We start from the raw sequence: 16,756 nt of genomic DNA, 5'->3' as shown, positions 1-16,756 counted from the left end.
GTATTTTGGGTAAAATTATTGCTTTGTGACTTTTGTTGGGTTTTTTTTAAGTGAATGTATTGCTGGGTCAGGGCATTTTTATCTCTTAACCTCTCTCTAACCTCATATACGAGGTTGACTGTGTGTGAGTTAGACTCTATGTATAAGTATACTGGTTCACTTGGTCTGTTGCACTTGTATGCCTGTCAGTTATGTCTAATGTATGGTTTATGCTTTGACCAACTGGACTGTCCTGTTTAAAGTTTTAAAAATATGAATAAAATGTAGATGAAATAAGAAGGCAGTAAATAAAAGGACAAGATTTTCTATAGGGGGGCAAATGTTGACCCACACACGTACACAATGAACCTCATCATGTGTTACTATATACCTGCTGTACTACTGGATGCTGTTACAGATACTCTTCTGTATAATCCCCCATGAGACCTTTCAGGGAAACAATACAGAGATAAAACACCACCTAAGTGTGAGATTCAAGCCAGTAAAAGACTTTTCAGGCTAGAGGATGCAAGCTCCTACAAATATTTTATGATAGTTCATCTTTCTTATGCCATTTGTATCATTCTTGGTGTGTATACAAGCTTATTAACAAAAGTATCCGCATATTCAAACATAATCGAGTTTCCTGCCAAACAATGCAGAGACACGGAGGTGAACAGCACAAAACAACCAGCTGACAGACAAGAAAATTGCCCAGTTTGAGTCTTGCAGGACAAAAGACGCTGCTGACAAAGATGAAACTGAAGTCTGTGCTGGAACAAAAGCCCGTATACATGGTCCACCTTGCTAATCATCTCCATGGCTGAACTGGTATGGCAAAGTGTGGTGGACCACATGGCACCCAGGCTAACCCTAATGTCCGCTCAGGCGAGTCCATGTTGAGCCAAAGCAGGACATGGACTCGTTGGTCTTTTATCAAAAGACTTTGAGCGTGGACATCATCATGAAGGAAGCGTTGTTTGTGCTCCTTCTCTGACCTTGGCAGGAGTCTCTGGGCATAAATGGCTGCAGGTATCGAGTGTCAGTGAGCAGTTCAAGTTCACCACAGAGAAAACATTACTGTGTTCTAACCAGTTTATAATTACTGACGGCGTTTACAGTAAAATCACCTTAAGTTAAAACTCTGTAATCAAAATGATCAAAGTTTGATTTTTCCTCCTGTTATTGTTGGTGTGGTTTACCATGTTAAAATAGTATATCTGCAGTGTATGGTTCTAAGGACACTTGTTTCCAGCACTGAATGAATGAAACTTGAAATTTTTCATTATGAATGGCATTTTTTTTTCAGTTGTGGAAAGAACCTCCATATCGATCACCTGAAATCATGTATCATGTGCAAGGAAAACAAAACTTTAGAAAAAGCAAACGGGGCATGGTTTATATGCCTTTCTAATGACTTCAGATGCACACAGCCACCTTTAAATGAATAGAAAAGAAGTCAGCTAGATGAGTTGAATTTTGCCCTCCAGACAGAACTGTCATCAACATCACTTAAAAAGTGCTTCAAAAGATACCTTTCCGTAAGCTCAGCAAGAGTGTTTTCTCATAATATTCCACTAATGGCACTAGCTTTGAAAGCTGAGTGGTATCCGTCATATGCTGGCTATGAGTTAAAGACACAGATCTGGTGTGCAAAAGATTAAAAAAAGAAAAGAAAACGCTACCTTTCAAAGATTTCAAGGTCTTCATAGAGTTGTGAGGCTTCAAAAAATGTGTAACTCAAAGTACAGCAGCAGAGTAAATACATTAGGAACTGTTTCTGAGGGGAGTTGGATGATCCCCCCCCCCCCCCCCCCAAAAAAAATAAAATAAAATAAATAAAACTCTGAGCTATGAAGCGCTTTATCTTTAGTCACTTTGCATTTGGTAGCTTCTTTAAAATGTCCATGTTAAGTTTGTTGAGGGTGATTTAAGTGGCTGGTCAGTCATCAGTCCAAACAAGCTGAAAATTAACTAATTCTGGTCCCTGCACAGTTAAATAAATGGTCTAGTCCCCAAAGAACCCCTTTCTGCAGAATAAACAATAAACCTGCTGAGTTTTTTTCTGATATAACTGAATATATTCTTCTACCCATGCTTTACTGTTTTTCAATATTTATTTTATTTATTTATTTATTACAACAAACACATTAATCCAGACTAAATTTGATTAAAAATCCATGACTTCAGTGCGGTGCTGGTTGGTGCCTCCTCGGCTGCACGTTCAGTGGCTGAAGACAGATGGGTTTGCGGCCTCGGAGGTGCACTCCCATTCGAAGGAGCTCATCCTCATCAGAGCAAAACAGCGAAGGCTGGATACAGGGGACAGTGTTTATGTGGGCGCCAAGCACCAGTAGGAATGGAGGTAAGACAGCAGCTGTGGTCAAACTGACCTGCTCAGGAAGGCCCAGAGACAAATAGTGAGCCTCACTGAGCCTTTGTGCTGTTTTTGTTTCATTTCGGATTATCTCCTGCAGGTTCTTCATCAGGACCAACCTGATGTGGTGGAGTTTCTGGGAGCTGACAAAGAGCTCCAAAAAATCTTGTATTGCTGTCTTTCCATCTGTAAACCTCTGAAACAGTAGCTGTGAGACAGAAACACATACAGAAGGCGTTTTGCAGAGCACAACTTGGCTCCAGCATCAATCTGAAATGTTTGTGGGTATTAAAGTGGGAAAAATGTAGCTTGCTGTTCATATATATTTGGAAACTGACACAAGTTTTTTTTTTTTTTAACTGTTTAATGAAACATATTCCAATGGCAGTTATATAATGGACATGGGCATACTGTCTAGACTCTTAGCTTTCATTTGAAGGTATCAACATTCAAATTGGATGAAGGGTTTAGGAGTTTCAGCTCCTTAACATGTGCCACCCTCTTTTTAAAAGAACCAAAAGTAATTGGACAATTGACTCAAAGTCTATTTCAAGGGCAGGTGTGGGCAATTCCTTCATTATGTCATTGTCAATTAAGCAGATAAAAAGCCTGGAGTTGATTTGAGGTGTGGTGCTTGCATTTGGAAGATTTAGCTGTGAACAGACAACATGGGTCAATGCAGGTGAAACAAGCCATCCTTAAGTTGCTAAAATAGAAAAATTGTGGTTTTGTACAAAACTAAAATTAGAAAAACATTGTCTCTGTCCAAATACTTTTTGACCAAACTCTATATATTTATTGTGTTTTAGGACTATTTTTATAATGGGATAATAGTTTGCCACAACTTTGCCAGACAGAGTGAACATATTGAGCCAACGCAGGGATATTACTCCTGAATTAATATAAATGTGAAAAAAACAAAAGAATCCTGTGTTTTGTTTATTTTTTTTATTTACTTGGCAAACCTTTCATTCCTACAGATCTTGATCCTGCAGATCTTTCTGATGTAATGCAGTGAGATTTAGTTACTATCGTCTTATTAACAACAAGGTATTTGAGTGTGTTATTAAAGAAAATACTTCACTGATCACAGATCAACAAAGTGGCTCTGCAAATTATTAAAAAAAAACAACCCAAAAACATTGTTTCCTCACCTCAGACTCCTCCTCTGCATGTCTGATCTTGTTCAGGAGACACCAGTGAGCATAATGAACACTGTATTTTTCTGCTATAATGAGAAATGAAAGTGTTTCAGCATGTTGTCTAAATAGTTTTTGGACAGGCAAAGAAAATCAGACCAGAAGGGCTTTCACTTACCGAGTTGATCTTGTTTGGCCTGAATGATGCTTCTGAGTTTCTTCAGCTCCTTGTACTTCACTGCAAGCAGCAGCTTTGCATCTCTAAATTTGGGTTTCTGGCTAAGATTGACTTTGGCCAGGTTTTGATTTGAAATCCGTGTCTTTTGCGCAGCCTGCTGGAGCCTCTGAAACTAAAAAAGCACCACATCTTGTTTTAGAAACAGGAAATGAATTAGTGCTGTGCTTTTCCCCTATATGTGCAGAAGTAAACAACAGCAGACCCAAGATGTTTGATTGATTAATCAACTGGGAGGAATGTATTAGTCGCTATTATAATGTTTGTTTAAATCTCTTTTTTAAAGCAATAAATATTAAATGCTTGATAGTCAAAGATTATAAAATGGAAGAGGTCCTACTGTGAATTTATGATGATAATAATAATTAGTTGATGATTTTATAACACTGACGAATAGTAGGACATTGACAGGGACCATTTTTATGTAACAAGTATGAATATTTTTAATATTTCTTAGAGTATTTTACTGTGTGTCATTAATACTTCGCAGAAGTAGAGTAACCTACTTAACACATTTACCACCCAATGCCCTCAATTAACCATGTTGGTAATTACGAAAATAATTTTCTCCCTGTCTTTATTTACATGTGTGCACATTATATTTGTAGTTTTAACATATAATTATTGTTTTTATCCATCAATTTTGGAATAAATTTGGAGTAACAAATTATAAAGCATATTAACATTTTTCTTTTTATTAAGATGCCAAATTACAGTTATTTACTTCACTTATTTACTTCTCGGAGATCTCAAGGGTGCAGGCTCAAATTTGGGAAACGTGGTCTAATGAATTTGTTAAGCGCTGCACTTTTAAAAGAATCCGAATACTTCTTATTCGTGTTAGTTTAAACATCTTTTTCACTCACCTTTTCACTGCTCCTGGCCATGTGAGTTATTTTGTCCTCGTCTTCCAGCAGCTCTCGCAGCTCTCTGGTTCTGCGGACGCCGAAGTGAAACCGGACCGGCAGAGACATGCTGACCGTCCGTGCTCTGGATGCTCTCTGTCTCCTCAGTATAACACCTGCTGGCTCCTGAAGCGTCCTTCGGGAGCTGTTGATGCTGCATTCAAAGACAGTCAGAGGTTATACTACTGCAGAACTTGTGGAAGTAAACATGAATCTTCCTTTGAAAGTTTGACATCCTGGAGAAAGAAATGTTTTGCATTTTTTTTTTTTTTTGTAATTTTTGCTACTTTCTGCCGAAAGTAGTTAAACTAAAACATATTTATGTTTTAGTTTAACTTAAATAATAACTTTAGTTATTGGTTAAATAATAGCCAATAACTAAATTGGTAAAAATGCTTCTTTAAGCTTGTGTGAACCTTTCACACAAAAAGGTCTGTGTGGTTTTCTTTGGGAGTGTCTTAAAACTGAGTTTGAATGTGTAAAAATCACTGAAACACATCATCTATTAATGAATCAAGGACTTGGGAAAAAGCCTTTGAAGATAATGCTGGTAGTTATTTATTCTTGTCAATAAATTACATAAATAGTTTCCTTGCCATGCTTAATATTTGTTCAAGATGAGTTCTAGAGAATTTCAAAATAATTTAAAAGAATTGTAACTTGTAATGATTAAAGACCTTAGTATTTATATACTGCATACTTTTTATATAAATCTGCTGTATTTATCACAGTAAAGGATGAAAAGAAAACGGCAGTGCACAGCATATTGTGAGAGTGTGTGTTGTTGACATATTGTCGCTATCACTGTGGGATTATTCTTGGTTTTGTGTGTCTCTGTTGTCTAGCCTTGTCCTGTCTTGATCACCCTGTCAACATGACCACTGCTGCCCTCAGAATAACTGAGGCTATATGTAGCCTCAGTTAATCCTTAAGTCCAGCGCTGCCGTCCGTCAGTGAAAGTCCTGCACTGAGACTGAGAGGCGCTTCATGTCCAGACAACATTCAGATTTACCACCACAGCTCTGAACACAGGACATGTCCACTGGGTGAGGAAGCGATTCTGCTTGTACTTAATTTTTTAAAATTTTGCATAGTGATGTGTTTTACTGTGTGTGTGGTATGCTGAAGACGGCTCTAATGAGGTTATAGGGTTTTATTTTAGGTTTTTTTTGCATTTCTTAGGTCCTTTTCTCCTTTTTAAAAATTTATAACAACATTACTTTTTAAATGTGCAAATTGTGTCGTCTTGAAATATTACAGATCTTCACAAAAAGCTTTGCAGTTCTCAGTTTTGCATTATGGGCAACAGAAGTCTTGCTCATAAAGAGTTAACCTTCTGATTGTTAGGATTTCTCCTTTTCTGTGTCTTTGCCTTTGTTTCTGTTCACATCACTTCTTATCTTATCTATGCTTGTGCTGGAGTTTGCAGAAGTCATTATTTATATAACTCCAAACTCCTCAAAGGATTATTTCAACTCACAAACCACAAACGGGCCTTTCTCTTAACCAGACTTTCTATTTGCACAAAAAGCACAACACATTTTATTGTTCGCAAAAGTTTGCAGAAAAAGTGTGAAAAGAGTCCTGTGAGTCTGTGATTGCTGCATGTTGTGAGTAAATAAGAAATAATTATGGCATGGAGGGGATGAACAACAACTAACAAACAAGGTTAGGTTGATATTTCGAGTTTTTTTGTACGTAAGTTTAAAAGTTAGTCCTCTGAAGTATGGCTTCAGAGCAATCACTTGAATTTTAATTTTGCTAGTTATTAAAACAAAATCACTGATGTGAAACTCTCATTTTGACACGATGTGCTAAAAGCTGTCCTTTCACTTTTCAGCACATCTCTTTTCATTTTTTCATTTTTTCTTTCACAGTACATGAGCTGTAGTTTGAAGTATTGTGATTATTCACTGTCTCATTAGTTATCACTGCACCGACCTGAAGTGAACAGTCACTTGTTTTGGTTACGGGCAGTTTTTTGCTAAGACTGCAAAGACTCCTGAGACAGTTAATGTTCATGTGTTTTCAGTGTTACAGGACAAACATTACTTTCTGTTTCTGGGTTCTGGTTCCTGGTTGGATTTTATTCTTATTCATTTCTTGTGTTTGTAGTGTCCCAGTGTTTCTGTCTTTTCCTCTCTGTCTTGCCTTACGTTGGTAGTTTCTCCTCCCTGTGTGTCATCTCACTCATCTGTACTTTATCTCATCGTCTTCACTCACTCCTTTTCCATGTGTGACTTGTCTTCTCCTGTCTGAGTGTCCTTGTTTGCGATTGCCCGCCCTGTCTTAATTGTCTTGTTGTGTAATCAGTCCTCTGTATATAATTAGTCACGTCTTTCCTTTTGTCCTTTGTCAACAAGTCTGTTTTGGCTCCCGCTAACTCTTATGATCTGAAAACCTCATCCAGATCATAAGAGCCCAATTTTGTTTTACACCTTTGGACTCTTGAAACTGCATTTTTCTCCTTTTACTACTGAAGACCAAATTTACCACATCTTCACGTGACACTTTAACATCAGATTGTTTATATTTTACCCTCAACTCTTATGCAGTCAAATAACAACAACATTGCTGGGCTTCTTCTTTATTCCACAAATTCTGGTGCCTACATTACCCACAATGCAACAGTTGCTGCGGCTTTAGTGCAGAAATAAATCTAAAAATATCAAGGCATCCTGCTGTTTTAAAGTCACAAAAATCATATAAGGAGATTTTTGGATATTATTGCATGTTTGTATATTTCAATAACAGAACACTTAAGAACAGTTGTGCAAAGTAATTAAACCCAACATTTCAATAGTTCAACTTTAAATTTTTCAAAAAAAGTGATAAAGGTGATAAATCTTGTGGTGACCTGGCTGCATTATGGTGTACTATATGATTAAATGTTTGCATACAAATAAAGAGATAACAGTTTTAATCCTACCTGTGTGCCTCCTTTAAGATTTACTATAAATGTTAAAAATCAGTCATTATTTTAGTTAATCTTCTGTCTCTATTGAATTTAAGGCAAAAATGTAACCAGATGCTCGGAAATGCCATAGCATTGTAGTCTTATCAAAAACAAATACAAAGACAGTCAGAAGGTCATAGTTACATCTACAGTGACAGTGTCACCCTGAGGCGTTAGCCAACATCCCACAATCTGTCTGTACAGACTCTAACAAGGTTGGAAAACCTGCTCCTTTAATGTGTGTCTTAATGAGAGGCAACATTGAACCTCATCGCCACAAATGTAGATGCACTGACTCTTGGTGCGGTCACAGCCAGCAATATTATGCATTAAGATGTTAATATTGTATTAAAATGCAGCAGAACATTTTTGTATGAATCAGAGCTGATGCAAATGTCAACACAGAAGTACTACTCAAAAAAAATCGAAGCAACATATTTGACAGAGGCTATGCAGTAGTACTTTCTTCCAGTCAAAGATCTCAGTATCAAAATCTCGTCATGCCTCTGTTTCTGCTTCAACCTGTCAGCACCATGATGCGTCCTCTAGCTCTTCACCAAAACATCTCTGGGACGCTGAGCTGTGAGTGAGTCAGAGTTAACCACCATGAGCGCTGACACCGTCAGCAGGCCAGAGCTGGAATTGGAGAACAACGGCGAGCTTGCTGACTTGGTGGCAGCCATGAACGTGTCCGCCAACCGTTTAACCCCTCCTAATGGCTACAGGTCGGGTGGTCCAAGGACCACCAACACCAACCGAATTCGCCTCTCAGACAGGAAAATGTCTCTGCAGGAGAGAGGGAGTCGCATGGCCCGACAGCCAACCATTGAGACCAAACGTGTGTCAATCACTGGCGTTGATGTGAGATATTCTTACATTATTTTCACATTATTTTTAAATAATTTGATATTTTACTGATCAGATAATGGAATTCTATCCTTCACTTATGTAGGACTGTATCCAGCTTAACCAGTATAAACTAAAGGAAGAGATTGGAAAGGTAAATTAAAATCATGATATAGCATATACTCTGGTAATACAGAAGTGAGGGAATGCGATTTATGAACCTTTTTACCTTTGGTGTTTCACTCCAGGGTTCGTATGGAGTAGTGAAATTGGCTTATAATGAAGATTCAGAAGAGCACTATGTAAGTCAAAAGATTAAACTATACTGAAGAATTTACATGTCAGTTTGCCTTTATTACCACAATTTGCTTTATTTAATTCATTTAGGCAATGAAAGTAGTTTCAAAGAAGAAGCTGATGAGGCAGTGTGGATTTTTGCGTGAGTGAATAAGTATTCTTAGTCATAAGTATTAATTCCCTTTTGGCATTTTTGCTGTGGTTTTAGTGGTTATGTGTGTGTATGTATGTGTATACATTCCAGGCCGCCTGCCAACCTCAGGGTCAAAGTCACAGCAGGATCCGTTCCCTAAAGCCGCCTTGCCTCTGGAGAGCGTGTACAAGGAGATCGCCATCCTGAAGAAACTGGACCATCATAATGTTGTCAAACTGATCGAGGTTGGTACGAGGACTCAGTCTTACAATCTCATTGGAAGCTTAGAACAACACAAATAAACACGACAAACATTTCAGCTTTGAATGAAAGTTGTGCTGAAGTATGCACGATATTGAATGCAATAAACACTTTATAATAGAAAAGTCTTTTTCTGCTTTTAATACAGAGCGGAATGCAACTTTGGATTGGATAATATGTTGGATTAAGGTTCAAGCAGAGATGCAGGGAAATGGTGGCTTACACAGAGTCACAGAGTGATTCCCCACAGAAGTGACATCTTCAACATGCTTCGTATCATGAGCTGTTATTTGATCCAGGAAAAAGGCAGATATTAGATAGTGTTGGTGGGTGGTTTAAGCCCCTTCGCAATGGTACACACTAATGTATGTTAATATCAGGCTTTTGTCTTGAATTCTCCCAGTGGATTCACTCTGTAGTAATCACTGATATTTATTCTTTCTAGAAAACATAACGAGCAACTTCTAAAGTTGTCCCTGCTGTTGGCAGCTTCAAACCTCCAGCAATGGACTAAAAAGAATCTGCTCACATCTGGTTTTTGTCTTCAGTTCGGTACCATAAACATTGCTGGGTGAAATGATTCTGCATTAGTGACTGGTGTAAGGTCCAACTCCAGTCTGCAGTGATGGAAACATCTCACGGCTGATTTAGACTTCGGCAGTGAATCTTCGTAGAGCTTATGACGTAACCTATGTATGTGGTTGACGCGGTTGCCAGCATGCATCCCTGTGTGTAGTGTTAATTACATTGTGGTCACGGCCCAGTATTTTATGTGGTGCCAGCCACAATAGAAACAAATAAAAAAAACCCTCTGATGTATTTCCCTGGTGGGGCAGGTTTTTTTTTTGTGTGTTTTTTTTTTTCTCTGGAGGAAAATATATCTATTGCTCAGGTTTTTCCACATCTTTGAACATTCCCTCACATTCACGTCAATCGTTTTTCAAAATCTCCCTTCAAGAATTGTGGACATATTATGCTGAGGCAATGTTGTTATTTTCTTACTGATACACTCAAAAACTGAGGCTGGAAATGCACAGGAGGAGTAGAAAATAGGCCAATTCAGCCTGAATCAATGAGAGGTGTAGGTACATTTTCAGAGCGCTGGACGTCAGGTTACATTTTAAGATTTTAGAGCGTCTTGGGGTTAAAACGTACCTACAGTGTAGATTTAACAGAGGCTAGTTACCAGGTGAGGGCAGCACTATTGCCTCACAGCAGTGGGTTCAAACCCGAGTACTGACCGCTCTTCTGTGTGGAGTTTGCATGTTCACCCTGTGCCTGAGCCCTGGTTGCTCTTGCCGATGAAAAACATGCCAGATTAACTGTGCCTGTGTCATCCCATCATTAATCTGATAATTTACACTTCCTGGTTGTATTAATGTAGAAAACCAAAACCATCTATTTCTTCTATCCCTGTTTGAGTCAGTCTTTGTAAAAGATGTTTAAAAACAAACAAACACTGTAACTGTGTCACTGGCCTTTGTGCTGCTTCCTTGTGCTTAAAATGTGCTTGTGGTGGACAGAACGATAGACTAGAAAAAGACTAAACTTTCTCCACTAGCAAAGGGAAAGGAGCCAAAGACTTATTATTTTAATAATGATGATGATGATGATGATGATGATGATGATGATGATAATAGTAGTAGTAGTAATAATGATGATAATAATAATGATAATAATAATAATAATAATAATATTACTATTATTATAAACATCAGTTACTGTGTCTTCCAGGTGCTGGATGATCCTGATGAAGATGGACTTCACATGGGTAGGCAATAATTTATATTTATTATAATTTATGAATCTATTTTGCTGCAATACTGTTTTCAATAAGAAGGCAAGAAGTCATTAAAATCTCATTTTAATCTGTCTTCAAGCCTTCGAATTGGTGACAAAAGGGTATGTTGTTGTGCTTTCATGTATTCTATTGAGCTCTGAATTGGGATTTTATTGAGTTGGGGATGCCACCATGATGATTAGATACAGCATGACTATTTAATGTAAGTTTCTGCTTTTGTGCACCTCTCATGTTGGTCAGACCGGTGATGGAGGTGCCTACTGACAACCCTCTAACGGAGCAGCAGGCTCGCTTTTACTTCAGAGACGTTGTCCTTGGAATAGAGTACTGTAAGTATACAGACTTTCTGACACATTTCTATCTGATTTTACATATCTGTTCAGTTGCATTCACTTCACTCATAAGCCTCAAGGCAGGAATGGGTGAATATCTGTGTCTACAATTTGTTTCCATATGAAATTAAGCCCAAATGATCGTTCCTGTCACAGCTACACATTTCAAAACGATTAGCAGCTTAACTAAGTTGATTTTACTAACTGCAAATATGTTCATCATGAGCTTTTACAATATCAAGCTGAGGTGTGTGGAGACCAAAAGCAGTCAGGATCTGTCTCAGATCCAGGAAGACACCCTGGACAGGAGGATGTCCTCAATTGTGTCTCTTCAGTAGCTTGGGAATGATTCAGTATCCTGCTGGAAAAGCTGGAGGATGTCTTTGGGGCAGTGAAGTCTGGTGTTTCTGCTTTGACAGCTGCCCCATGATCTGGGTCAGATAAGCTGTTGGATAATATTTGACTTTAAAAGAAAAATATTTGAGAAAATATTCAAAGGTTAATTTTAAGCTGTTTTTTAACTTTAGAATATAAAACTGTACATAAATAATAAACTTAACAGGAAAAATGTAAATGTAATGTAAATTAATGTTAAATCTATATTTTTTTGTGCAGTACACTACCAAAGGATTATTCACAGGGACATTAAACCATCTAATCTGCTGTTGGGAGATGATGGCCACGTCAAGATAGCAGACTTTGGTGTGAGCAAAGAGTTTGAGGGGACAGACGCCCTTCTGTCAAGCACAGCGGGGACGCCGGCCTTCATGGCTCCGGAGATGATGACCGAACACGAGCAGAGCTTCAGTGGAAAAGTGAGACAATCTTTTCCCTATTGGTCATCAGTGATTTAACTATGCTTTGATTTTACATATCAGGCTGTGTTAGTTGAGAGAAAGTATCAAGAAGTGATGCTTAGCGAACCAGCTGAGAGCCTTTCAGTGGTGTCACTGTGATCATTTGTGTTTATTTGCCAGGCATTAGACGTGTGGGCGATGGGAGTCACACTGTACTGCTTCGTCTTTGGGATGGTAAGCATGATGCTTGTAGATTAATACACTTTTACATCAGTCGTTTAACATTTGAATCCCTTTTCTTCTATTTTTCCTGCTTTAGTGTCCTTTTTATGATGAATACATAGTTTCTCTACACAACAAGATAAAGAACAAACCTGTGGAGTTTCCAGAGACGTAAGCAAACTGTAGGATTGTTCAGTAGACAATATCAGATTTTGACTTTCAAGGTTTGTGTAAATGTTCTATGTAGATACATAAGACTAAAATATAGTAGGACCAGTATGGGTTAAAATCGTAGTTTCTTATAGATTCATTGAATAGATTTCTCCTGAGATCAAGCAAAAAATGGGAACAAATCTATTTGCTTTTGGTCTATGATCATTTATTTGATTATAATTTGTTATTTTCTTTATTCATAAGTGTTTTATCAAATCTAGTTAAAGGTAAGGAGTCAGTAATTTGTGTTTTTACTTTAATTCATTTATCTTCTGTCAGCTAGCTGTTTTTTTTCATCGGCGCTTTAAATATTTTATAAACTTGTGCTCACTTGTTTAGCATTTTGGAACTTACTGACATTCAGTCTATAATGATTTGATATTTAATATTATTGTATAATATATTATTATTCATCAGTAGCTTCATGTCACATGTTAACATACCTAAATGTGTTTAATTCCTATCCACTTATTTTTCTGACTCTTTTATTTTGACAGGCCATTAATAAGTAATGAACTGAAGGAGCTCATTGAAAGGATGCTGGATAAAAACCCTGAAACAAGAATCACCATCCCAGAAATTAAGGTGAGAAGGAAAATCTATCACATCTACATCCTAGAATCACAGAAACAACATCAATTATAATGAACATATGTGGTCCGGATGCAGCTCCATCCGTGGGTGACAGAGAACGGTGCAAATCCTCTCCCACTGGAGGAGGAGCACTGCACGGTTGTTGAGGTCACTGAGGAGGAGGTGCAGAACAGCATTAAACTCATCCCCAGCCTCTCCACTGTGGTGAGTCGCACACATCTGATTGATCATGCAAAGACCACAGTACCTGCAGCTGGCACTGTGGTCTTTGCAAAAAAAAAAAAAAAAGTAATGTATTGCGTGGCTGTAATTTGAATGTGTTAAAGTAACGCAACAACAACAATGAAAAGAAACAAAAACATCTCATCTGCATGTTTTAAATGGTAATCTGGTAGTAGAACTCAATTACTTCAGTCCTTTATGCTTCAAAACCACGCAAGAGAAAAGAGAGAAAGCACACAAAAGTAACAGTAAAATGGTTAAAAAAATCAGTGGGTTATTATGATTTTGAAGTGCTCAGACCTCCTGCCTCCAGAAGCATGCATTAGAAGACATATTGCATGCTTAACATTGCATGGGATAATTTTTTAAAATTATTTTTTCATTATATAATAGAATTAAAAACTAAGATTTGCAGCTCAACAGTTTACCAAAAATGTAAATCAAATGGGAATTCACTGATACTCTCTCTGATGTCCCTCAGATTCTTGTGAAGTCCATGCTGAGGAAGCGGTCTTTCAGTAATCCCTTTGAGTGTCAGGGCAGACGGGCGGAGAGGTCCATGTCTGCCCCTGGAGGTCTTCTTACGTAAGTAGCCTACTCTGCAAATCCTGCCTGCGCCGCTCTGCCAGACTGCCAGCTCTGCGATTAGGCCTCTAACAAAGCAAAGCAGCGAGCAGATGCTTGGATAAAAATAGATCAGTTCATATGTAGAGTCTCTTTCCCATATGAGATCTACAGTTCCAGCATATCAAGGGCATTAATCTTCAAATACCGAGTAGCTCTTACACTGTATTTGTTGTGTCCTTAAACGAGCAGCAGGCAGATAAAAGCATTTGTCCTCTCCTGATAAGCTAAGTGGGAGCCCCCGGTGGCAGCGGTAGTGGCTGCGCTGCTTTTGTTTTCCATTAACGGTCTGTGGGGGGCACAGCTAATTACGCCTCCATGAGAAGAGATGAGAAGCTACATCCTCCTCCACACTTACCCAGCTACCAGCAGTACTACAGCACAGAGCTGCAGTCTCCCACTCAGCAAAATATGTGAAGCCCATCTGACACATGTGATGAGTAAATACTGAAATCTTCTGATCATTTGAGCTAATAATGGCAACGCTTTTTAAATCAAATTAAAGGCAGAAATATTCCACACTCTGAAAGGTATTGATTGGCGCTCCAGCCAGCTTAAAGAAGATCAAAACTTTTTAGATTGATCTTCTTGGAGGGATGACGTAGTGCGGCACTTTGATCCAGGTCAGAATTAACTTCATGTTTAGCCTGAGCCAGGTTAATCTTCCAACGCATTATCATAGTATAATACTAACAAATGGGGTTGTTTTTTTTAGACATTTTTTAAAAAATTCCAGCACAAATTACAATATATTATTAATGGACGATCACAGAAGTAGATTTATTCTGTTTCTTCGTCTATTGCTTGATTTTATTTTGACTGCTTGTACGCTCAAGTTTTTCAGTCATTGGAAAAAAAACCTGGTGGGCAAAAATAGCTTAAAAAAGTGATCTTATTCATCTTATTTACGTATAACCACAAAATTAATGAATTGAACTCACTGATCTTTTTCTGCAGAGAACATGTCTATCAGTAAAATATGAAGCACTAGCCAGCAGCAAAAACAGCTACCATCACTCAAAATCTGGATAACAGCACCTCACAATCTTACACAGTAACACAATACATGTAAAAACTGAAATGTAAAAACAAAACTTTGCAAATGAATGACTTTCATTCTACACATAACACACCCAAAATCCACAACACGCTCTTTTGTACAGATTGAAAGAGTTGTTAAAGATTAAGGCTACAATTAAGATCAGCAGTTCCTGCACTTCTCTTGTATTTATGCTAAGCCAGTATCAGGCTGTAGCTTCACATTCATAAATATAAACAGACATATAGCTGTCATCAAATTTTTGATCTAACTCTCAAGCAAAAAAGCAATTTTCCCCAAAATTTCTGTCCACAACCAACTGCTGCGTTTCTAAAGTAAAATTTGTGTTTGTCATAAACTGCATTACAAACTTTAAATCCTGGCCTCTTACGTCACATCTCCTTCTTACAGTGGTTCTTGGGGCTTACTGGGGTCTTCGTCTCACCTTCATCCTTCCTTGAGGTAAATTTTTAAGCATTTAGGCTGAGCTCAGATGCTTCATACTTAGTGGAGCTCATCGGTTGTTTGTTCAACCTTAAGAGGATTTAGGAGGAACAAGACAACAGAAATCTCTCAGCAACGAGCTGTACCAAAAATAAAAGGACACATGGCGTTGTTGACAACTGCTTTGTGTTGGCTTTTCCTCCCTCTTGCGTCCTATTGAGGTTGATGTTGGGGGGCAAGTGATAAGCTTTGCTGTGAAGGACGAGTACGCCATAACATTTGTAGTCTAGTGTGACCCCTCCTCCCTCCTCTTCCTCACATGCAATCTCACATAGTGCTGCACCTTCAACGACATGACTGAGCGTTTGTCGCCTGCAGGAAAATCAGCAGAGAGGGAAGCAGAGAAGGAGAGTTGGAGGACTTGTATGAAGATGAAGCTTTTACAGAGAGTGCTGATTAATCTGGCTCACATGGATTTAAAACACAGAAAGTATGTTTTTGTACATTTATTTGTGTCTTTTTCTCTTAATTCTTTTGTTCGTTGTTGCTTTTGACATTAGAGGAGAAGATTGTGGTCATTTTGTAAATTTACTGAATATTCAAGTAAAGATTTGTAGTGCATGAAAATACAGAAAAAGATGATATTATCTTCCATCCAGGCTTAAAAAAGTAAATATACTCCATGAAGATGAAGATATTTTTACATTTTCCTACAGCTGTTGAAGATAACAAAATATAAACTATTGAAACAATGACTGAATCACGTTTCTTCTGTCACGTTTAGTTTTGTTGCGTTGACTATTAAACACTAGATGGCAGCCTTGAGAAAACCTATTATTTCATAATGACTTTTATTTGAATGTTTCTAGGTTGACTATCAGTGGCTGCTACAGCTGTGCACGCATGAATGCACACTTCTTCATTACCACTATTTCTAATGATTCTGTATATCGGCTGCTCTTCATGCTTTTGACCAGTAGAGGGAAGCATTATGCAGCAATTATACAAACTCAAACTCAACAACCTGCCCTGCTGAAGGACCCTTAAGCTATAGACGATTTAGCACCATGGACACTGCTATAACAATCAGCCGCAGATCCACCTCACCATTACAGTAGTTCAAAAACAGCTTTCTAAAATTTTATACGGTTATATGAGCGCTGAACTGGACACTTTATTATGGACACATAAACGTGAATACAGTCATTGCTTTGTGATCCATTATATAAATTTGCTGTAAATTGATCATTTAAGAAAAAATGATTCTCCCTATATTTTTCAGCTTAAGGATATATATATATATGTGTGTGTGTGTGTATATATATACACACACACACACA

General features: G+C 37.9%; 2 protein-coding genes across 2 annotated transcripts; one reads left to right on the top strand and one right to left on the bottom strand.

Annotated features, from left to right (window-relative positions):
- Window positions 1–2,165: 2,165 nt before the first annotated feature.
- Window positions 2,166–4,704, bottom strand: LOC146619148 (vacuolar protein sorting-associated protein 37D-like). Its single transcript, XM_085371727.1, has 4 exons — window positions 4,597–4,704; window positions 3,674–3,845; window positions 3,511–3,584; window positions 2,166–2,564 (listed from the first exon to the last, which is right to left on the bottom strand). The coding sequence occupies exons 1-4, from the start codon at window positions 4,702–4,704 to the stop codon at window positions 2,166–2,168; spliced, it is 753 nt and encodes a 250-aa protein (XP_085227853.1).
- Window positions 4,705–8,197: 3,493 nt separating this feature from the next.
- On the top strand, window positions 8,198–15,876 carry camkk1b (calcium/calmodulin-dependent protein kinase kinase 1, alpha b). The gene is made up of 16 exons (XM_085370631.1): window positions 8,198–8,452; window positions 8,544–8,591; window positions 8,686–8,739; window positions 8,825–8,876; window positions 8,979–9,112; window positions 10,863–10,899; window positions 11,009–11,030; window positions 11,170–11,258; window positions 11,877–12,076; window positions 12,239–12,292; window positions 12,378–12,451; window positions 12,991–13,078; window positions 13,163–13,291; window positions 13,791–13,894; window positions 15,384–15,434; window positions 15,795–15,876. The coding sequence occupies exons 1-16, from the start codon at window positions 8,198–8,200 to the stop codon at window positions 15,874–15,876; spliced, it is 1,473 nt and encodes a 490-aa protein (XP_085226757.1).
- The last annotated feature ends 880 nt before the right edge of the window (window positions 15,877–16,756 follow it).

This window comes from Diplotaxodon limnothrissa, linkage group LG14, assembly GCF_057381915.1.
Source record: "Diplotaxodon limnothrissa isolate DT_005_m linkage group LG14, D_limnothrissa_male_GT1.1, whole genome shotgun sequence".
Taxonomy (NCBI): Eukaryota; Metazoa; Chordata; class Actinopteri; order Cichliformes; family Cichlidae; genus Diplotaxodon; species Diplotaxodon limnothrissa.
Note: the sequence above shows the minus strand (reverse complement) of the source record. Positions and strands in the feature narration are given on the sequence as shown.

What these genes read in the sequence shown, in the direction of transcription:
- LOC146619148 (XM_085371727.1), bottom strand. Translation starts at nt 4,704, where the DNA reads ATGTCTCTGCCGGTCCGGTTTCACTTCGGCGTCCGCAGAACCAGAGAG. An exon ending in TGGCCAGGAGCAGTGAAAAG is followed by an intron (nt 3,846 to 4,596) that starts GTGAGTGAAAAA and finishes GTGCTTTTTTAG; the next exon opens with TTTCAGAGGCTCCAGCAGGC. An exon ending in ATGCAGAGGAGGAGTCTGAG is followed by an intron (nt 2,565 to 3,510) that starts GTGAGGAAACAA and finishes TCTGTCTCACAG; the next exon opens with CTACTGTTTCAGAGGTTTAC.
- camkk1b (XM_085370631.1), top strand. Translation starts at nt 8,198, where the DNA reads ATGAGCGCTGACACCGTCAGCAGGCCAGAGCTGGAATTGGAGAACAAC. An exon ending in TGTCAATCACTGGCGTTGAT is followed by an intron (nt 8,453 to 8,543) that starts GTGAGATATTCT and finishes TCACTTATGTAG; the next exon opens with GACTGTATCCAGCTTAACCA. An exon ending in AAGATTCAGAAGAGCACTAT is followed by an intron (nt 8,740 to 8,824) that starts GTAAGTCAAAAG and finishes TAATTCATTTAG; the next exon opens with GCAATGAAAGTAGTTTCAAA.